General features: G+C 39.5%; 3 protein-coding genes across 3 annotated transcripts; all 3 read left to right on the top strand.

Moving 5' to 3' along the window:
* The first annotated feature begins 3,152 nt into the window (after window positions 1-3,152).
* On the top strand, window positions 3,153-7,126 carry LOC139943112 (uncharacterized). Its single transcript, XM_071939929.1, has 4 exons — window positions 3,153-3,247; window positions 4,417-4,490; window positions 5,503-5,642; window positions 6,177-7,126. Exons 2-4 carry the CDS (start codon window positions 4,448-4,450, stop codon window positions 6,399-6,401), a joined length of 408 nt encoding a protein of 135 aa, XP_071796030.1. The 5' UTR covers window positions 3,153-3,247; window positions 4,417-4,447; the 3' UTR covers window positions 6,402-7,126.
* A 146-nt stretch (window positions 7,127-7,272) lies between these two features.
* LOC139943113 (uncharacterized) lies at window positions 7,273-16,488 on the top strand. The gene is made up of 5 exons (XM_071939930.1): window positions 7,273-8,403; window positions 9,182-9,285; window positions 10,770-10,786; window positions 12,612-12,728; window positions 13,740-16,488. Exons 2-5 carry the CDS (start codon window positions 9,243-9,245, stop codon window positions 13,941-13,943), a joined length of 381 nt encoding a protein of 126 aa, XP_071796031.1. The 5' UTR covers window positions 7,273-8,403; window positions 9,182-9,242; the 3' UTR covers window positions 13,944-16,488.
* A 3,306-nt stretch (window positions 16,489-19,794) lies between these two features.
* LOC139943300 (small ribosomal subunit protein uS17-like) lies at window positions 19,795-22,757 on the top strand. The gene is made up of 4 exons (XM_071940124.1): window positions 19,795-19,891; window positions 20,712-20,834; window positions 21,421-21,626; window positions 22,367-22,757. The coding sequence occupies exons 1-4, from the start codon at window positions 19,880-19,882 to the stop codon at window positions 22,491-22,493; spliced, it is 468 nt and encodes a 155-aa protein (XP_071796225.1). The 5' UTR covers window positions 19,795-19,879; the 3' UTR covers window positions 22,494-22,757.
* The last annotated feature ends 210 nt before the right edge of the window (window positions 22,758-22,967 follow it).

The raw sequence follows: 22,967 nt of genomic DNA, 5'->3' as shown, positions 1-22,967 counted from the left end.
CAGTAACATTTATTTTTAAAGGCAGTGGACACTATTGGTAATTACTCAAAATAATTGTAAGCAGAACAGCTTACTTGGTATCGAGCAATAGAGAGCTGTTGTTTATAGTAGTGTGAGATACGGCTTCCACTGAAGTATTATATTAAATTATTCAGTAATTTATTTAAATGCTGTTATTCATTACAATAATGCCCATAATTATTTTGAAATTACCCAAGTAATACAGTAGCATGAGATATGAAATATAGTTTGTGAACAAAGTTTTTGAGAAGGAAGTAATATCTCACTAAAATATTTGAATTGAATTTGAGACCTCGGCTAGGGTTTCGAATTCAAGCATATCATGAAAGCACACAACTTGTGCGACAAGGGCATTTTTTGTTCCATTATTCTCTCGCAACCTCAACGACAATTGAGTTCAAATGTTCACAGGTTTGTTATTTTGTGCGTAAGTTGGTATACACCAAGTGAGAAGATTGGTCTTGAACAATTACCAAATATGACACATTTGGTAGTTGTTAAAGGCAGTGTACCTTATTGATAATTGTCAAAGACTAGCCTTCACAGTTGGTGTTTCTCAACATATGCATAAAATAACAAACCTGTGAAAATTTGAGCTCAATCGGTCATCGAACTTGCGAGATAAGAATGGAAGAAAAAACACCCTTGTCTCACGAAGTTGTGTGCGTTTAGATGGTTGATTTCGAGACCTCAAGTTCTAAAATTGAGGTCTTGAAATCAAATTCGTGGAAAATTACTTCCTTCTCGAAAACTATGGCACTTCAGAGGGAGCCGTTTCTCACAATGTTTTATACCATCAACCTCTCCCCCATTACTCGTCACCAAGAAAGGTTTTATGCTAATAATTATTTTGAGTAATTACCAGTAATGTCCAGTGCCTTTAAAAACACTTTGTGGCCTTTGTGTTTCCAGCATACAGTGGCTGCTGAGTGAACAACATTAAACCTTGAAAATGCATATAAATAATTCTCACAACCCAAACAAAATAACACATGTCATTTTATAAAAGGGTTTCGCTGTGACCCAATTGCAAATGTAATGGGGCGTTGCAAACATTGAAATACCAAGGGTGAACAAACTTTTCAAACGAAGGCCAAACTTAAGGCGTTGCAGTATTTCAGTGATGTTGCATATTGAATAATATATAATATTATAATTTATTTATAATACATTGTCCTCGCCACTTCACTCTTATTGGTTCATAGCCACCAATATTGTTTCTGAAATAGAAACTTTGATTGACTGGTATTTTCCATCTTCTTTCTGGATCCTTCCCTTAATCCCTTTCCCCCTCTCTTTTTCTATAAATGGATATGTATTTGTTTGTATTAATATTTTTAATTTTTTTTTTTTTATAATAGATGTTAAATTTGCATCGGGGATAAAGAATATTAATATTTTGGTTTTTACCCATACACCGATGTGTGTTAGCACTGTATACTCAGTACTTTCCCGAGTCCTGTGAAAAAAAAAATGTACTTGTTTCATGCCTCTGAAGAAAGTCCGGTTTGGATCGAAAGCTAAGGCCACCTACCCTATTCATTATATATATATAATATATATATATACCGAATATTATATGCCGAATAATGTTTTTTTTAAACCCTGACGTAGAAGGTCGTTTGCGAAAAAAATGTCGCGCCGTGCAAACAGAACGCTGTCGTACATTATACTCTCTAAAAACTAAAGAGATGAATCCAGCACTTCATTCGTTGATTGCCTACTCTTTGAAAGTGTTGGATCCAACATTTTGTTTGTTAAATCTAGCATTTATTTAAGTTTTTGATCCAACGCAAAAGGGGTTAATTCTGCTGAATTGTTGGATCAGCTTTTTAAAAGTTAAACTGGCACTTAAATTGTTGACCGAATACTTTGAAACGCTTGATTTAACATATAAAATGCAGGATTCAACACTTTCAAAGTGTAGTCACTCACCGAACTCATGCAAGTGTTGGATTCAACTCTTTAGTTTTTAGGGTGTACAGAACACACGATCGACCTTTTTGTTGCAGCCGTTATTTTCAGGGCGGGCATAGTCGATTGACTATATGCCCCGGGCATATTATACAAATATTGACTGCTTCGAGTGTTATGGTTAAAACTATGACTCCCAAGGTGATCCCCGGAGCGTTCTATTTTCCCGAGGCAAAGCCGAGGGAAAATAGAACGCTACGGGGATCACCTTGGGAGTCATAGTTTTTAACCATTGCACGAGTAAAAGCAGTCAATATTTGTTTTATAACACCCCAAACATTTCTAAATACTGTACTACTATTATTAAGGTACAGACCTGAATGCTACAATCCACGGACGACGCGAATACAGATTGCAAACACTTTTACTTACTGTACTGCATGTAGTGTCGTGCAATCCGAAATGGTTACAGACTATTAATTTATCATCCTCGTACACGCAACGGACGTCTGGGTACTGCACGCCGTGTGCTAGTCTTCGGACTAGCGCATGGCAAACCGACGCACTATCACACGGCCGTCGTCTAGCAAAACTAAGACATGTCATGTGACGCGCTCTTAACCAATGAGCAAGCAGAATACTTGCAAGGGGTGTCATAAAAATAACTATGACGGCATCTTGATAGAAAAGGGGGAGGGGGGCACAGCTAATTAAATTACTCAATTTTTAACCAATCAGATTTGAGTATAATATACAAATAATGACTGCTTCGAGTGCTAAAGTTAGAACTACAAAATCGGAGTGAATGGAATAGTGTTTTCAGGGGAAGGAAAATGGCTCCCTCTGAAGTATGTAATTCAAACATACATAGACTTCAGGCCTGAAGCCTGAAAGCACACACATTGCACCAGTGGTGTTTTTCCTTTCATCATTTCTCTCGCAACTTCAATGACCACTATTGGGTCAACATTATTTTTCACAGTTTTAAAATTGTCTGCATATTATGTTGGGATACACCAAGTGAGTATACAGGTCTTTGACAATAATTACCATAAGTGTCCATTGCCTCTAACAGAAGCACACTGCGTATTTTAAGTGATATTTTTTTGAACGCTTACAAAGGAACATTAGTCACGTACGTGACCTTTGACCTAGATTATAGCAACTTGTTAAAAGCGTTATTAATAATATTTAACTTCGAAAACAAACGGCCCTCTATAGAGAGGCTCAAAGTCCATCAATGGCCGCCATGTACGAGTTTGTTGTCACCTTACCCGTTTGTAACAGTGTGCCTTAGTTCGACGGATACACAGTAAGTTTGCATCAATGTAAACAGAGTAACTTTGATGTAATTACTTCCATTTAATTGTGTTATTGAAGACTCTAGACACATTGGTTATAACTCCAACTAATTGTTAGCATAAACATTAACTTGGTAACGAGCAATGGAGAGCTGATGTTGATAGTATAAAACATTGAGAGAAACGGCTCCCTCTGAACTGCCTATAGCTTTTGAGAAAGATGTAATATCTCGCTCAATTAATTAATTTATTTTATTTTAATTCTTCGGACAAAAAAAGCAAAACAATAAACAAGCACAGGCCGTCCAGGGAAGGGCAAAAGTCAAAAAACTGTCATCAAAATAAGATGTGCCCTCCCAGACCTAGCTCATAAAAAATACACATTTATATACTATACATTAAACATTCTAAAATTGCAGTAAAAACTTAAACAAAAGATGGCAAGTAAAAAGCAATAACACAAACACAAAAATGATAAAAGATCGCATCTAGAAGCCTTGTCGATGCATCATCTGAAAGCACACAAGATTTGTGTAACAATGGCTGTGCTTGTTTTATTATTCTCTTGCAATTTTTATGTTGGGACACTCCAAGATGAGAACAGGGCCTACTGGGTCCAATTTCATGGCTCTGCTTACCGTAAGCACATAATCGGCACTTAAGGAAGCAGGGTATTCTGTGCTTACGGCAAGCGTATTTCACGGGTTTGCGGCGAATTTGGGCTTCTGCGCGGGCGTACTCCCCGTTACTAGGCATTCTAGGCTTACAAGGCTAGCGCAGAAATTCGGCGCTTGCAAGTAAGCGGGGAATCGTGACCGTAAGCGTAGAATTCGGCGGTAAGCAGAGCCATGAAAATTGGGCCCAGGTCATTAACAAAAATGTGTCTATGTGCCTTTAAAGGGATGGTATAAGTTAGATAATAATGGCTGTAATAAGAATTTCATAATCAATCTGCTTTCAGACTAGAGTTAAACATTATTGTTATCCCTGTTTTTATAATACAGTAAGTAATCTTCGATCGTAAATTTCTCTTTGGCGAGACAAGGCTTGTTGTTTTGGGCCAGTAAATTTAAGAAGCAAACTATTGTATATCCAAAACCAATTGTATTTTTTTCACAAAGATTCTTTTCGTACAGAGTCGTCCAAGTATTCACTCTGTTTTATAAATTTTTCTTCCAAGGGATTCTCGAGGACTAATCACTAGACGAGCAATGGAGTTAACTTTCCAGTTGGTTTTGCTTGCTTCAACAATCAGTAAGACATCATTTCATAATTAATATGTCCGCATGCTCGACATGTAGCAGAGACCCCCCCCCCCACCATCCCTCCCCATCACATACACACGCATGCACGCAATGCATGCACGCAATGCACGCAATGCGTGCACGCAATGCATGCACGCAACTCTACGGATCCGGCTTGTGGGGTCCTAACATTGTTGATCTCTAATTATTCCATTTTCTTAAAAAAAAAATCCCCTGTGTCTCCAACAAGAACAAGGAATTCCCTTGTGGTTCTATTGTAACAACGTGTACAAGACCCCACAAGGACTCTTCCATAAGCCCACTGCAGCTCTGTGTTGCAGTCACTCTGTGGACATTCCTTTGTTCTGTACATTGCAGACAAATCCTAGTTCTTCAACAGTGTAAATAGCACAGTGTGGACATGTACAAATCTCCTGAAGACAAGCAGCGTATACTGTTCGAAACGTCGAGACCACACTGGACCATTTCAGAGCTAACACAACCACAAAAGGCACAACATTTCCAAATGGCTGTACCCCGCTATTTGGTTATAGTTTCCTGTTATTGTTTTATCCACACCATGCAAAGCTTCAAACCATTCTTAAGTCTACATAGGGTGCGTTCGATTAGCTTCCCTGGGTCGACCCCGCGGTGCTCACTCGGGTGAGCCCCTGACGCCCCCCCCCCCCCCCAAGTGACCCACTCCACAAGCAGGGCACTGCGGGCTGACCCGAGTGAGCACCCGTCAATGCTATTCGAACGTACCAGGGCAGACCGGGGTCGACACAGGGAAGCTAAACGAACGCACCCATAGCGTTTCAAGTCCCTTTACATGTGGACTTCTTTAACTTTTCCTTTCAACCACTAAATCCAATGGGGGACTTTCGGGACGCTTGGTGGCAGCAGACTAACCAGGTAAAATCCTTTGTTCTCGGTAATGCCAATGACAATTTAATACCTGGTAAGTCTGCTGCCACCTAGCGTTCCAAAGTCTCCCATTGTCAATCTCCTTTTAACCATAGGTTGCTGCCTCGCCATTCAGTGCTACGAGTGTACACTTACTGAGCTCGGAGCAGGAGATCCCAAATGCGATGACCAAATCTATGATCTGGACCCACCTTTCTCGAAAGAATGCGATCCAAATGTCTACGAAAAATGCAGGGTAAATCGAAAAAGGAAAAAATAATATCGAAGTCTTACATAGCGCACGTATATACAAACCAAACAAGGTACTCAAGGCGCTGAGTATATGCACACTTTCAGAAATATAGGTTATTGCAGTGATGAATTCTATTTAGCACCTTATAATGGTTTAAAAGGTGCTACGGCGCATACAGCAGCCGCATCCAGAACAGCGGGCTTTTTCGAAAAGTACACTGGGTTATTTTACGTGCGTTACACAACACACGGGACCAATGGCTTTAACGTCCCATCCGAAGGACGAAGGTTAACCATGTTTCAGACCCTGGAGTAGGTAGCATCGTGCCCCCGGTGGCATTTGATTTGGGTCTTCTTGTGCAACACTATTTCAAGCACCCGTATTGCATTGCTCTTCTTTCTGCTCTAAATTGTGACTGTTTACCTAACACAATTTTGGGATGACAGTACACTGATAAGGCTATCCTGAATAAATTAATAAATAAATGAATAAATGAATGTATGAATAAATTATGTTTTTGTTCTTTGTTCCCCTCAGAAAGTCAAGACGTATCTGGCCAATGGCAAGACGAGTGTAGTTCGAGCATGCGCAGAGCGAACATGCTACGACAAAGGATGCAAGAAATTCGAAGGTCAAGTTGTCTGCGACCATTGTTGCTTTGGTGATTTGTGCAACAGCGCAAACTCAACGACCTTTGACACGGCGATGATCGTTGCATTGCTGTTATCTGTGAGATGGACATTTTACTTGTGGTTGAAATAACTGTTTGTTGTACGGGGTTTTTGGTTTGTATTTTTAGTTGTTGAACTTACTGGGGACAGGAGCCGGGGGGGGGGGGTCCACTGACAATATGAAGAAAAAATTACTGTGAAACCACCGTGAAATCTCAGTGAAGTGCAGAATTGGGCTCAAATTCAAGGAACTATTTTCTCCTTTTACTGGACACTTGGTAATTACTCAAAATAATTGTTAGCAAAACTTGCTTGGTAAGAGTTAACAATGGGGAGCTGTTGATAATATAAAACATTGGGAGAAACGGCTCCCTCTGAAACGTAATTTTCGATAATTATCTCGCAACTTCGATGACCAATTGAGTTCAAATTTTCACAGGTTTGCTATTTTGTGTGCAGATGTATGTTGAGACACACCAAGTGAGGACACTGGTCTTTGACAATTACCAAAGGTGTCAAGTGTCTTTAAAGGAATTTTAATTTAATATAACAATCTTGAAAAAGAGTCTCAGAGCCATTTATCGTGGCCTCTGTGAATTTCACGATGATTTCAGGGAATGTTCTCCATCCAAGCCCAGACGTATTTCAAGGAGAAAGGTGGAGTTTCAGTCACTTTTCAGTCCAAGACGTATGAGATCTGTTTCAAATATTATGAGACGAAATGTGAACCAATGTGTGCTATGGACAAAGTGTCACATGTCAGATACAATGGCAATAAACTATGGACGTCTTGCGCCTTTTTGAAGATAATTTTAAGGAACCGTTTCCCATGTGCATTTCTTTATAAACACACAGGGAGGTGCGTATAAGATATCGTAATAATCCCACTGTGGTTAAACTACCTGGTCGGCTAATTATGGTGGCCCTTGTCGAAACGACGTCTTCGGCTTCAGGCTAGCTTGGCCCCGCGGTTGTTTTGACAATATTGTGTGTGCTGTGCGTGTAGGCACTCAGGGCTTCAGGATAGAGAGGACGGATCCTGAAGCCGAAGCCGTGGTTTCGAAAAGGGCCTTTGTCACGATATCCTCAAGGTGGACCATGCCACTCATCATAGAGGGGTGTCGATCAACACGCTTGTTTGGTTGGAGTAGGGGCAGAGAAGGGGGGGGGGCACACAAACCTCCGCAAGCATTATTTGTGTACATTTGTGCGTGTTATTTTAACTCAGACCTGTGCCCAATTTCAATGAGCTGCTAAGCACAAAAATTTGCTTAGCATTAAATGTTTGCCTCGATAAAAACAGAATTACCAACCAATTTTTTACGTGATTTTCAGGATAAGCAATCAACAGTAACACGCAATATGCAACAAATTAAAATTCGGTTGGTAATCCCGTTTTTACCTAGGAAGAATGTCATGCTTAACAATTTTTGGTGCTATGCAGCTTATAAAATTGAAAATAGCTTGCTTAGTTTACACATGTTTAGGCCCACTGACAGTTTCATGCCATATACATTGCTTGTGACCGGTATTTAGCTGATGTTTACTTAGCATAACAATTGAGTGGAGTCTTAGCCGGTAGCCAGCAAAGAATTGTTTTGCTTTAGCAACATTTTGTGCAGAAGCAGCTTCATGAAATTGGGCCCAGATCTGGAATTACACTGCGGCAAGCCTCCGTTGCCCAATGGACTTGGCCTTATAGTCGAGGCTCTTTGATCTATGGGTGCGTTCGTTTAGCTTCCCTGCGTCATTCCCGGTCTGCCCCGGTGCGTTCGAATAGCTTTGGACGTCATTCCAGGTTTTCGTCAAACAGTAACAAAGTTCGAAATGTACGGCAGACGTCATCGAATGGTTTGCTGCGTCTGACAAGGTGACAGTCATTCTAAGCAGTGGCAGTTTTGAGTCATAATTGTTCCGTTGTTCGACTCTGGGTTTTGATTGGAGGAATGAAGTCACATGGCGACGCGCCCTAAAGAGTGTCACGTGGTTTAGGGAACATTTTATTAAGGAGCTGATTGCATTCCACGAAACATTGCTTGCTCGTTATCAAACCAGTCAACACCAGACCCAGAAAATTATTTTGGATACAAAAGGTAAGGTGAATTTAATAAATTTTGTTTGAAAAAACTATAATTTTTTTATAAGAGTAAACACTGAAAACAATTGTCAAAATATTGTTTAATTTTTTTTAATGCAGGTTCGCCACAAAATAAGGCTTAAAGCCAATATTGGTATGGTACATTAAAACAAAACGGACATGGTAAATGTCAAAGACCAGTTTTCTCACTTCGAATGCTTCGAAATCGAGCATCTGATACCACACAACTTCGTCGTATGACAAGGGTGTTTTTCCTTCCTTTATTATCTCGCAACTTCAATGACCATTTGAGTAAAACATTTCACGTGTTTATGATGTTATGCATTTTATGTTGCATATTATTATACTTAAAGGAACACGTTGCCTTGGATCGGACGAGTTGGTAAAAACAAAAGCGTTTGTAACCGTTTTTTATATAATGCATATGGTTGGAAAGATGTTTTAAAAGTAGAATACAATGATCCACACAAGTTTGCCTCGAAATTGCGTGGTTTTTCTTCTACTGTGCGAACACGGTCAGCCATTTATGGGAGACAAAATGTTGACCCCCCATAAATGGCCGACGTGTTAGTCGTCGAGGTAAAAGGAAAACCACGCAATTTCGAGGCATGTTTGTGTGGATCATTGTATTCTACTTTTACAACATCTTTCTACCCATATGCATTGATAAAAAACGGTTACAAACGCTTTTCAAAGACCAACTCGACCGATCCAAGGCAACGTGTTCCTTTAAGTATAGATATAACTTAAATTTAATTCAAATTTTTGCTTAGGTTTGTTGGAAAGGCCCGGATAACGTTACTTACCGCCAGACGAAACTTGTTATCAAGAACAATGAAGGCGTTCATTGCAATCGTGTTTATTGCTGCATTTATCGGTGAGTCAAATAAAAATAATAATAATACGGGAGAGCCAAACAGAAGTTGACGGGGATTGGTGATGTTTTTTAAAACAAACAATTTTAATAAATGACTCTCACAAGTTCAGTTAAAGGAACATTACAGAATTGGTTTTGCTAGCAAAAAAGTTGCTGGCAGTGTAAGCACTCTATGTAATCCACCATATACATAAACTGACAAACCTGTAGAAGTTCGAGATCGATCGGCCATCTGCGTCACGAAAGAACAGTGAAAAACCGATTACACATTTCGCATTGCATCGATGCCAAAACAAAAATAAATAAAACGCTCACTGAGCGATAAACTCAAAACGCGAAATTATATTATTTATTTCTCATCAAATATGAAATTTCAGACAGAAATGTTTCAAGGGATGTTTTCTACTATCATCATCATTAGACCATGTAAGTTTTATGTAAAATGTGATCTTCACGATTTTTGTTTCCTACCAATTCTGTAACGTTCCTTTAAAAATATATTTAACAAGCACTCTCTCCTGCTTATTGGAAACAAGAATAAAAGAAATTGATCATTCCTAAGAGGAGTTATGTCTTTTTTTTTAAAGCAATTAAGGTACTCATTATTTGCAAGTGGCAGTGTCATGGCCGTGCGGTTGAGAGCACCGGGTTCAAGCACTGGTGTTTGATCAGCAGGGTGTGGGTTCGGATCCCGGTCGTGACACTTGCTACATTAAATTGGGGAGGTAGTGCTTTCTGCTCTACCGGCCTGGCTTCGAATTGATGATACCCAAGCCTACATTCGTATGTACTGTAAAATGGGTAACCCTGTTTCAGCCCTAGGAGTAGGTGGCAACGGCCTCTGGAAAAAAATAATTGTAGGCCACACCTTGAAGTGGCCTTCAGGCCTTGTGAGTCAGGCGACTTGCATAAAAAAAAAGCTGTCCACGGAATACATGACAAAACAAATGAATGGCTTTGTTACACCCTTTGCTGTATTTACTCAGATGATTAGATTCAGTCAAACATTACTTCCATAGACAGCTGCAGCTAAAAACTTGAGTGCTTTCAGTAACACTGGCATAACTTCTCTTAGAAATGATCAATTTGTTTTGTTCTTTTCAGATGAGCTGGAAAGAATAAGGGAATCAATGTGTGGTGAAGAGGTTTTCAACTAGTGGTTTAATCCCAACGAGGCCTGGTTCTTGATAATTTTACCGAGACGAAGTTCTTCGAATTTCTTCGTTCCTTGATAAAATGTCTTCATTGATAAAAACAAGATTACCAATAAAGTTTCCATTATTTGTTGCGTATTGCAATTGTTACTGGTATTCAGCTGATGTTTGCTCATCCTGACAATCATGTGGAAATTTGGTTGGTAATCTTGTGTTTATCAAGGCATACATTTCATGCTAAGCACATTTCTGTGCTTAGCAGCTCTATCAAATTCCTTGATAGCAAAACCGATTTTGTAATGTACCTTTAATTGTCATCTCTATGTTCAGATTTCGGGAATGCAATCCCAGGTGAAAAATCCAGTTGAAACCAGTTGAACAGTCAACTGGTTTCAACTGGGTTCAACTGGAATTAACTGGTGTCCAACTAGTACCAGTTGGATTCAACTGGTTTGAAAAAAATCCAGTTGAAACCAGTTGAAGGAAGTAGTTACCAACTGGTAGTTCTTGTTGTGTCAACAGGGACCAGTTGAAACCAGTTGAAGGAAGTAGTTACCAACTGGTAATTCTTGTTGTGTCAACGAGGACCAGTTGAAACCAGTTGAAGGAAGTAGTTGCCAACTGGTAATTCTTGTTGTGTCAACAGGGACCAGTTGAAACCAGTTGAAGGAAGTCGTTGCCAACTGGTAATATTGTGGTGTAAACAGGGACCAGTTGAAAACAGTTGAAGGAAATAGTTGCCAACTGGTAGTTATTGTGGTGTAAACAGGAACCAGTTCAAACCAGTTGAAGGAACCAGTTACCAACTGGTAATTCTTGTTGTGTCAACAGGAACTAGTTGCAACCAGTTGAGGAACCAGTTAGCAACTGGCCATTCATGTGGTGTCAACAGGAACCAGTTGGAAGAACCAGTTACCAACTGGAAATAATTACCAAAGGGACCAGTTGAAATTATATAGTTGGAGGAACCAGTTACCAACTGGTTATTCTCATGAACAGGGACCAGTTAAAACCAGTTGAAGGAACCAGTTACCAACTGGTCACACTAATTTTTATGAACAGGGACAGTTGAAACCAATTAAGCAACTGGATTTTCTCACCCACAGAAACCATTGTTGAAACTAGTTGAAAGGATCAGTTACCAACTGGTTATTCTCATGAACAGGGACCAGTTGAAACCAGTTGAAGGAAAAAGTTACCAACTGGTCTTAATAATTCTCATGAACATCGACCAGTTGAAACCAGTTACCAAAACTGTCATTCTTAAACAGGGACCAGTTGGAACCAGATTGTTGTTTGTGTTTTGTTTGCCACAGTTGCCCATCATTGATGGTTTATACAAAAAATGGAAATCCACTCATTAAATTCACATCCCCAAATTAAAGTAAATATTATACTGAACAAAAACATAAATGCAATTTGTTAGAATTAAATGGGCGGGATCTAATTAATTATGCACAAATATAGAACTCTATCTTTATTCAAAACCATTGTAGGTATAACAAAAGTTACACTTAAATGTGTGTACGTTTATATACATGTAGTTATAATTTGGTACTAAAACAAATTTTGGTGTATCATATTGGTCAGCGCACTTCAAAATTACACACCATAGGTAGAAAGCAAAGCCCAAAAAGTGTATACTTGGATCGGAACTTGCTGAAGTAATGTACTTGATCTTAGCATGACTAAAATCATAGCACTATTGGTGATGTTGACAAAAGTTTTAGGCTGACTGACTGTCCGCCGGGCTACATGTTTGTCAGACTGTCTGTCTGTCAGTCATAACATAAGCAAACCTGCTAACTGGTGACAACCGTTGATGCACTCAAAATCAGTTGGACCAGTTGGTACCAGATGAAAACCAGTTCAGACAAGTCACAAATCAGTTTGTACCAGCTAAACCATTTCGAAACCAGTTAAACCAGTTCAAAACCAGTTCAAATCAGTAAAACCAGTTCAAAACCAGTCAAACCAGTTTAAAACCAGTTCGAAACCAGTTAAACCAGTTCAAAACCAGTCAAACCAGTTCGAAACCAGTCAAACCAGTTCAAAACCAGTTAACCAGTTAAAAACCAGTTAAACCAGTTACCAAATCCCAGTTCAACTGGACCAGTTGGGACCAGTTAAAACCAGTTGAACTGGTTTCAACTGGAATTTTCACCTGGGATCAGTTGTTACGATTGCGTTGGAACCGGGAGTTCGGATTGCGGTGACCCATTTTCAGGGAGTAGTTCAGTGAAGCAGACCGATTGCTCATCCTCACCATTATACGAGAACAAGTGCTGGGTTAGTTATAATGACCTTTGCTATCCACCATGACACGTATGACACTACACATTATAGAACCCACCAGGACCTATATCACACCATGGAGGCCACCAGGGCCTATATTAAACAATGGAGGCCACCAAGGTCTATATATCACACCATGGAGGCCACTAAAAACTAGGGCCTTTATCACACAATGAAGGCGACTAGGGCCTATATATCACACAATGGAGGCCACCAGGGCCTATATATCACACCATGGAAGCCACTAAAAACTAGGGCCTTTCACACCATGGAGGCCACAAGGGTCTATATCTTACCATGGAGGCCACCAAGGTCTATATCACAACATGGAGGCCACTAAAAACTAGGGCCTATATCACACAATGGAGGCCACTATATGGCCTTATCACATCATGGAGGCCACTGTAGGTCTATATCACACCATGAAGGCCACCAGGGCCTTTGTCACATCATGGAGGCCACAAGGGCCTATAGCACACCATGGAGGCCACTAGCGCCTATGTCACACCAAGGCCACTATAGGTCTATATCACACCATGGAGGCCACTAAAAACTAGGGCCTTTATCACACCATGGAGGCCACAAGGGTCTATATCTCACCATGGAGGTCACCATCAAACGTGAAGGTCACCATGGCCTTTATCACACCATGGAGGTCACTAGCCCTGCTGGTCTTATACTTTCGAATTGTACTACAGTGTATATGTGTACAAAGGAAGCGTCATATATAGGGCTAGGAGGCCACAAGGGTCTATATCACACCATGGAGGTCACCAGGGTCTATATCACACCATGGATGCCTGGGGTCTATATCTCACCATGGAGGCAACCAGGGCCTTTATCACACCATGGGACCACCTATTTTCAAAATGTCGTCATCCTGATGTAAATTATCTCGAGGTGTCGTGATCTCACATGTTGACAGCATTATTGTGCAGTAATTTATCCCAGGATCTCAATTTTAAAGTTGGCACTTCTAAAGCTCTCTTGTTTGTTTTATTTCAGAAAACGACAGGCTCAAATGGTCTTATCAGCCGTTCCTGCTCGACGCTCGGTGTCTGCAGTCTCCTTGGGAATGGCTGTGAGACTAGCGGAGGCGAAAGCGTTTGCTGCTGCGATGGAAACCTGTGCAACTCTGCAAGTACAACTGGGATTAGCTACGTTACCTTCGCCTCTCTGATCATTGCTAGTTTCCTCGGTATGATGTAAAAACTTCTATCTAACCAAACCGAGCAAGAGTCATGACCTTGTGCTCCTTAATCATCTTTTAAAGGCACTGGGGTGGATTTCACAAAGGTATTCCTAACTTTAGGACTAGTCCTAGGCAATGCTAAGAGATAGGACCAGTCCTAAGTTAGGATGAGTTAGGACTGGTCCTATCTCTTAGCATTGCCTAGGACTAGTCCTATAAGTAAGAACTACCTTTGTGAAATCAACCCCTGGACACATTTGCTTTTCACTTGGTGTATCTCAACATATGCACAAAATAACAAACCTGTGAAAATTTGAGCTCATTTGGTCGTCGATGTTGCGAGATAATAATGGAAGAAAAAACACCCTTGTCACACGAAGTTGTGTGCTTTCAGACGCTTGATTTCGGGACCTCAAAATCTAGTTCTGAGGTCTCGAAATCAAATTCAAACGTTTTAGTGGAAAATTACTCCTTTCTCGAAAACTGCGTAACTTCAGAGGGAACGGTTTCTAACAATGTTTTCTAATACCAACGGCTCTCTATTGCTTGTTACCAAGTAAGTTTTTATGCCAACATTTATTTTGAGTAGTCTTACCAATAGCTAGTGTCCAGTGCCTTAAATCTCTAAGAGGTGTGGAACAGCAGCGCAAAGTTTTTCAGACCTACAGCTTTACAGATAATTTTCTTCTTCGCATTTGCATGCAGGCACAATACACCCCAAAATTCACAACAAATAAGAATGTTCGGTAGACTTTCATATACAGCAAGAATGCAGTATGATCTGCCACTGATCTCAAGCAATCAATTTTATAGGACGCCCTCTGTTGTCAGCTCCATGTTCTCCAAGGCCGAACACTCGTTTTGAGCCAGACTGGTCCCCTGTACTAGTATATAAAGACATGTACTGATCTTACTTGCCCAAAGATTTCATTGGATAATTGGACATACTTCCTTAGAGATGTGTTGTTGCGAAATTGCCCTACAGTTTTTAACTGTAGGTCAAATTTTCTGTAAAACTGTAGGTCAAAACTGTAGGTTAAAATTCCTCCTTGCTTGCATGCAGGAGTAATAGTGTGTTATTTTACAAACACTTTAGTAGCTCGGTATCTTTCGTCTATATACAGCATTTTTTTTTAATAGTGTTATATAACCCGGGCCCAATTTCATATCAAGCTGTTTACCCGTAAGCAAGTTGTGCTTACTGTAGCCGAAAAATGTGCGTAAGCATAAACGTATTTCACTATATGATTTCTCAAGTAAGCAGACAATTTCAAGGCGTGCATGCACGTTCACCATGGATTTGCATTGTTACGTCACTTGTGTGCTTACCGCAGACTAGCCAGCCAGCATTTACCCTTGCTTACGGTATACAGCTTTATGAAATTGAATTTCTGCTAAGTGACGCTCCGTAAGCACAAATCAGCTGCTTATATGTTTTATGAAATTGGGTCCAGAAAGGATCTTTAAATAACTGATCAAGAAGTAACGTTGTGTGCATTGATATTAAATTAACTTACAATGAAAGTCTATGACGTGCATTCTCACGGGAAACGTAGCATCAAACAAACCAAACAATGGGGGACATTGGGACGCTTGGTGGCAGCAGACTAAGGTAACATCCACTGTTCTCGGTAAGTTGCGCATGCGCAGAAATGCATAAACAATGACAATTTACCTGTTAAGTCGGCTGCCACCTAGAGTTCCAAAGTCTCCCATTTATCATCAGTTACCAAATCGAAAAGCTGATGATTAGCAGAAATATTTTATATTCTAAAAAAATAATATCTTTCGAACCAAATCAATTTCACAACAAATGCTTTGTGAAGCCAAAAGCTCCCAACACGAAGGTAATGTGTTTCTCTGAGTTCGTTAAGACTAGATGGTAACGAGTTTTGGCTCACCTGCTTATCGGCTTTTCCATCATTTCTTATGCAACAAACTACGGAATACCTGCACACACAAAGGGTGCGTTCGTTCAGCTTCCCTGGGTCGACCCCAGTGTGTGGTGGGGTTTTATCCCCAGGACGAACGTGTGCAGATAATTACAAACGTTCGTCCTGGGAAAAAAAAAACCGCCACACACCGGGGTCTACCCAGGGAAACTAAACTAACGCACCCCAAAAAAATTGTGAAGGGTGCCCTCAAGCAGATATTTTTTTTAAAAAATTATAATGTGTGCCTATGACTTGCGCCGTGCATAACGGCTCTGCGTTCAGTCTGTCTAACACATAGAGCTATATATAGCTCTATGGTCTAACAGCGCACCTTGATAGCTGTGGACTGGTACCCAGCATCTAACACTGAAATCCTGTGAATAGAAATATTTTTTTTTTTTTTACTACCAAACATGTGTAATCGACTACGGTGACGTAATGACGAGGCTTGATACAGTTTTTTTTATAAAGCTAGTCTTAGAAAATAATTTTGTATCATAAATTCAACTTTGCTAAAAAGGATTTATAAAACATGTTCTTTAAAATGTTGAAATATTCATTTTAACGATTGTACTACATTGATCCTGTTTATTAAAAAAGAGGAAGCTCTTTGAAAAAGAAAAACAAACTCGTTATGTGTGTGCTGCTTTCTTTCCGTTTGGTATAGTTTCTAATATTAAAGGAACATTACAGAATTGGTTTTGCTTGCAAAAATGTTGCTGGCAGTGTAAGCACTTTATGTAATCCACCATATATATAAACTGACAACCCTGTAGATGTTTGAGATCGATCGGCCATCTGGGTCACGAGAGAATAGTGAAAAACCGATTACAAATTTTGCATTGCATCGATGCCGAAACAAAAATGAATAAAACGCTCCCTGAGCGATAAACTCCAAACGCGAAATTAGACTATTTGTTTCTCATATGAAATTTCAGACAGAAATGTTTGAAAGGATGTTTTCTTCTATCATCATCATTAGACCGTGTAAGTTTTATATAAATCTGTGATCTTCACGATTTTTGTTTCTTACCAATTCTGTAACGTTCCTTTAAGTAAGTAGTGACACCGTGTTAAACCTCTTCTGAGAAGATTGTGGCTCTGAGGTTGCCAGAAAACCATCATCCAACCCTATCCTCTCACACACAGCAGAGTCCAGCATTCTCAAGAAGACAGTCAGAGCGCACTGACCGAAACGTCGAGCAGTACAAGCCAGGGCCCAATTTCATAGAGCTGCTAAGCACAAAACTTTGCTAAGCATTAAATTTCTTCCTTGATAAAAACAAGATTACCAAGCAAATTTCCTCGTGATTTTCAGAATAAGCAAACAACAGCTGAATATACAAGTAACAAGTAAAACGCACCAAATGGAATTTTTGCTGGTAATCCTGTTTTTATCAAGAAAGAAATGTCATGCTAAAGAATTGTGTGTGCTTAGCAGCTCTATGAAATTGAGCCCTGCTCTTGTCAGAGCCACCACTACTCACATAACAGATTTCATGCTTACAATGGTGTCATCACAAACCTGTGCTTATACCTAGTATTTTTCCACCATGTATGAGACATAAGGTTCACTTTATTAGTACATTTCCGCCATGTATTGATGTCACGCATGATTGGCTGCGTAGCACGTGCCTATATAATAATTTATAATAAAGCCTTTAAAAAGTGTACCAGTAGTATAATTATGACTCACCCAAACAGAAAGTCCTTTTATTTTTACAATTCAAGTACAATGACCTAGGGGACATTATTGATAATTACTCCAAAAAAAATATTAGCATAAAAACTTACTTGGTATTTAAGGCAGTGGACACTATTGATAGTTACTCAAAATAATTATTAGCAAAAACCTTTCTGTGTAACGAGTAATGGGGAGAGGTTGATAGTATAAAACATTGTGAGAAACGGCTCCCTCTGAAGTGGAGTAGTTTTTGAGAAAGAAGTAATTTTCCATGAATTTGATTTCGAGACCGCAGATTTAGAACTTGATGTCTCGAAATCAAGCATCTTAAAGCACACAACGTCGTGTGACAATGGTGTTTTTTCTTCCACTATTATCTCGCAACTTCGACGACCAATTAAGCTCAATTTTTCACAGGTTTGTTATTTTGTGCATAATTTTTATTATGTTGAGATACACCAAGTGAGAAGACTAGTCTTTTGAACCATTTTATTTTTCGGTCAATTTTTCAAAATGGGTCCGTTTGAGCCAGGATTTTTTGTTTTAAAAACTGCAGGGGTTAAACTTGTTCTTTTGACTGATTGTGAACCATTTTGCTTTTCGGCCAATTTTTAAAAATGGGCCTTTTTGAGCCAGGATTTTTGGTTTAAAAAATTGCAAGGGGTTAAACTTGTTCTTTTGACTTATTACGGGACCATTTTATTTTCCGGCGAATTTTAAAAAATGCGTCTTTTTGAGCCAATATTTTATGTTTAAAATACTGTGAGGGGTTAAACTTGATCTTTTGACTGATTTGGGACCATTTTATTTTCCAGCCATTTGTATTTTCAATTCGGCCTTTTTGAGCCAGTATTCTTCGTTAAAAAACTACAAAGGGTTAAACTGGTTCTTTGACTGATTTTTGGGCCATTTTATTTTCCGGCGAATTTTTAAAAATGCGTCTTTATGAGCCAAGATTTTTTGTTAGAAAAACTGCAAGGGGTTAAACTTGTTGTTTTGACTGATTTGGGACAATTTTATTTTTCGAGCAATTTTAAAAAATTGGAACTTTTTGAGCCAGGATTTTTTGTAAAAAAAAACTGCAAGGGGTTAAACTTGTTCTTTTGACTAATTAGGGGACCATTTTATTTTCCGGCGAATTTTGAAAAATGCGTCTTTTTGAGCCAAGATCTTATGTTAAAAAACTGCAAGGGGTTAAACTGGTTCTTTTAACTGATCTCGGACCATTATTACAACTTCTCACTCAAAAAGACCTTTACCCCAGCTGCAGGAAAGTAATGTAACATGGTTCTATATTTACAATTTTTTTTGCAAATTATTAATTCGATGACTTGAGCCTGAATTTACACAACTTAGTTACTTTATGCAAGCTTGTTATTGGGATCATTTTGAGGCATTAATTTATTCCACATGTTGGGATCCAAGTGACCCTGTCATGTATGATTTTACCAAACGTGTCAAGTGCCTCCAGACGCGTGACTTATAACTTTCCTCGCCGTTGACACCTCTCTGTGAAACCCCGCCCCATGAAAATTCGAATCTCGTTTTTGGGGGGCGCTGTTTATAAATAATGGGTGCGTTCGTTTAGCTTTCCCGGTTCGACCCCGGTGTGTGGCATTTTTTTCCAGGACGAACGTGTGCAGATAATTACCCACGTTCGTCTTGGAAATAAAAATGCTACACACCGGGGTCGACCCAGGGAAGCTAAACGAACGCACCCAATGAGAAGTTTTCGTGCCTCCCCCTCTGTCTGCTGACCAATGGAGGTAGAAATAGACTCTAACCCTGCTCCCTGCATGGACTGTCCCGTGAGGCCTAATTCTCGACTGCTAGGCCTAGGTTTTCCTCAAACATCTTCTTAGCTGAAACCTCCTTTGTGGTCATTTCTTCCTGGGCTTCTTGGCTCCTGTAGTGATTAAAGTAAATTCCTGGAGTCCTTTGGCTTCTAGTGGGTGGGATGACAACAAAATAATTGCGGAGTTTATCCACGCGGTCTTCTGCAAGTGCGCCCTCAATGATCTTTCACGAAAAGTACCACATGGGCGAGGGTACCAGTCATCAGAGCATTATACACGGTTTATCGTTTACCCGCGAATTGATGATTTTACATTAATAACGTGTAGTTCGTGCTTTAAATTATACATTTCTTTGTTCTAAAATTCTGTCTGAAATTAACAATGAAAATAATACTTAAACGACTTTGTAGATAAACAAAATTTATTAAAGGAAATTCTGTCTTTTAGAAATATCGTGTGGCCCAAGTTAATCGATAAAAACCAGTAACACCATCTACACGGCAAAAACTAATCTGGAATCGGCCTTTTGCACGTTCAACATGGCGGACCAGGTGAGGATTTTACGAAACTCTTAATTTAAAAATCTAAATGAAGTCCAAATTCCTCTATATCCGGTCGAAATTTTAATTAAATTTACTACTATACGGTATAGAGAGATCTCATCTTACATTCATATAACTTTGTATGTTGTGTGTTGTTTGAATAAAATTAAATATGTCACATTTTGTGTTGGTGTTTTTGCTTTCCTGGGTTTTGGCCTCGTGCAGTCGTGGTGTGTGTAGTAAACTAAAAATGGACGCCCTCTGTCTGTGTTTTTTATGTTGAAATGTTTGGATAACTTTTCGTATCACGCCACCAAATTTTGAAAAATATCATCCGATCATGGGACTCATTCATTCATGTCAACTCAAAAAGTTTGAATCTCCAAAAGAAAATTAATAAAGTATCAACTTTTGGTTTTGACATTTTTAACTTTCCAGCAGGGAAGGGTAGGCCTACCTTACTTTTGTGGATGCTACAGCCATACCATAAATAAAAATAGACCTTATCATTGCGATTCCCGCTCCGCTGATTTTGCGGAAGGCATTGGATTGTGGGAAGGAAAAGAGGGCATTGTTGTAAGCCCCCCTTTACTTTCCACAAAGCCTTGCGACAATTGAGAAAAATTAGCCAAGCAGGAGTCGCGATAAGGTCTATCTATGGCCAAAAAATCATTGTCAAGACAAGAGTTGTTGTCACCTCAACCCCTAAATCAGTTAACCCTCGGGTTGAAATGTCCATCTGACCTTGTGATATAACTTAAGCTATCCCTCAGAAAAGAAATTGTAAAAAATTACGATAGATTCACTTCTTTGTTCAACCCCCATTTAGTCGGAGAGAGCGTTCCAGAAACAACCAACTGTGTTTCAAAACAAGAAGCGTCTTCTGGGATCAGGCAAGAAAGCTGCTCGTCTTGTGCGAAATGTTGGACTGGGATTCAAAACTCCAGAAGAGGTAAAAGTTTGGATGAAATGTAGAAGGACTGGAGTGCAGTTTCCCGGGCGTAACTAATAGTTGATTCGGTTGAACTTGCCATTTGGTTGTTCACTGGCCATTGACAGAAACAGTTAATGGTTTCAGCTGCGAAAACGCAACCATACAAACTAGCGTAAGGGTTTAAAAAGGCAAGAGTTGTAAGCATTTGTTAAAAATATATATATATATATATTTACTTTTTTTAAAAATTTCCTTTCATAATAACTCTCGCCATCTTTGAGATACCTTTTTCATTTTGTCAAATCTTAGAAGTTCATGTGAAACTTTGGAAAGATCAGCTCTCAGGCCTGTATGTTTTGTTTTCGGCAAGGGCACCAAGGCATTGTTTTGGGCAAGGGCACCATGGCATTGTTTTGGGCAAGGGCACCATGGCAATTTGTCCTTGATAAAGGGCACCCTGTTAGGAAGTTGTAAACTTCTACTGGAGCATTTCAAGGGCACCAAGGCAATGACCAGGGGGCATCGCAGCAATCGCCTTTGTTGCCTCCATGAAGTATCAAGCCTGAATTCTGTTTAATTAATAACCTAACTGTTCCCTCGACAGGCCAAGAATGGTAATTACATCGACAAGAAATGTCCGTTCACAGGGAATGTTCACATCCGCGGGCGAATCCTGTCCGGTGTCGTCACCAAGATGAAGATGCAGAGAACGGTGGTCGTCCGCAGGGATTATCTGCACTACATCAAGAAGTACAACCGCTTTGAGAAACGCCACAGAACGATCTCCGCACACTTGTCACCATGCTTCAGGTTTGTGGCGGAATCTTAAGTTATCTGCAGTCAATTCCACGAAACACTATGATTAATCCTACCTCAAATGTCTTAGTTTACCATTTTGCACTTCATTAAAGGAACACGTTGCCTTGGATCGGACGAGTTGGTCAAAACAAAAGCGTTTGTAACCGTTTTTTATAAAATGCATATGGTTGGAAAGATGTTTTAAAAGTAGAATACAATGATCTACACAAGCTTGCCTCGAAATTGCGTGGTTTTCCTTCTACTGTGCGAACTAACATGGTCGGCCATTTATGGGGGTCAAAATTTTGACCCCCATAAATGGCCGACGTGTTAGTCGACGAGGTAAAAGGAAAACCACGCAATTTCGAGGCATGTTTGTGTGGATCATTGTATTCTACTTTTACAACATCTTTCTACCCATATGCATTTTATAAAAAACGGTTACAAACGCTTTTCAAAGACCAACTCGTCCGATCCAAGGCAACGTGTTCCTTTAAGTTATCTGCAGTCAATTCCACGAAACACTATGATTAATCCTACCTCAAATGTCTTAGTTTACCATTTTGCACTTCATTAAGCGAATCAAGATGCCAAACATGTGTGGTATGACTTTTTGCGTTTTAAACGAATCGTCGAATCTGTTGACCCATTTACATCAAGCTCTTGTCAAGTTTTGTTCATTCAACACAAAATTATTTTGAAATATAAACAGTCAATTTTATCTTCATTTTTGTTTTCTTCTTATATTTCAGAGATGTACAGCTTGGCGATATTGTTACAATCGGAGAGTGTCGACCACTGAGCAAGACAGTGCGCTTCAACGTCCTTAAAGTCACCAAGGCCCCTGGATCTGAGAAGAAACAATTCCAGAAGTTTTAAGTTCATGATAAATACCACAAAAAAAAACGAAAACCTGAAAAAAGGTTGATCGTGGAGAAAAAACCCAACACACTAACTATACAATGTAGATTGCGAGTCGATAACGCACTGTAGAAGTGTTTAAAAGACTTGAGGAACAAACTCCCATACAAATGCTAAACTTTGCAATGTATACTTTCAAGATTTTCACAAACAAGGGGTTAAACAATGTGATTCAAAGAAGATTTGGTTGAATAAAAAAAGTGAAAGAACAAGAGAAAAGAATTTGTTTAATTTGTTGATTTTTTAGTCTTTTGAGTCCTGCTTTTCTTTGGGGGAATGTGGAACTTGATGTTACTATCTCTGCAGGGGTCGAAATTGCCACTAGCCCGGGACTACCAGATTTACAGCCGGGCTACTCATTTTTCCAGTTTGATAGCCCGACGGGCTAGTGGAAAAATAATGCAAAAATCATCGTCACAAACAATAAAGAAT

The sequence above is a fragment of the Asterias amurensis genome, chromosome 10 (assembly GCF_032118995.1).
Source record: "Asterias amurensis chromosome 10, ASM3211899v1".
NCBI lineage: Eukaryota > Metazoa > Echinodermata > Asteroidea > Forcipulatida > Asteriidae > Asterias > Asterias amurensis.
The sequence above is the reverse complement of the archived record's forward strand: the minus strand, read 5'-3'. Positions and strand labels throughout refer to the sequence as shown.

What these genes read in the sequence shown, in the direction of transcription:
- LOC139943112 (XM_071939929.1), top strand. Translation starts at nt 4,448, where the DNA reads ATGGAGTTAACTTTCCAGTTGGTTTTGCTTGCTTCAACAATCA. An exon ending in TTTGCTTGCTTCAACAATCA is followed by an intron (nt 4,491 to 5,502) that starts GTAAGACATCAT and finishes TTTTAACCATAG; the next exon opens with GTTGCTGCCTCGCCATTCAG. An exon ending in ATGTCTACGAAAAATGCAGG is followed by an intron (nt 5,643 to 6,176) that starts GTAAATCGAAAA and finishes TGTTCCCCTCAG; the next exon opens with AAAGTCAAGACGTATCTGGC.
- LOC139943113 (XM_071939930.1), top strand. Translation starts at nt 9,243, where the DNA reads ATGAAGGCGTTCATTGCAATCGTGTTTATTGCTGCATTTATCG. An exon ending in TATACGAGAACAAGTGCTGG is followed by an intron (nt 12,729 to 13,739) that starts GTTAGTTATAAT and finishes GTTTTATTTCAG; the next exon opens with AAAACGACAGGCTCAAATGG.
- LOC139943300 (XM_071940124.1), top strand. An exon ending in GATTCAAAACTCCAGAAGAG is followed by an intron (nt 20,835 to 21,420) that starts GTAAAAGTTTGG and finishes TTCCCTCGACAG; the next exon opens with GCCAAGAATGGTAATTACAT. An exon ending in CACTTGTCACCATGCTTCAG is followed by an intron (nt 21,627 to 22,366) that starts GTTTGTGGCGGA and finishes CTTATATTTCAG; the next exon opens with AGATGTACAGCTTGGCGATA.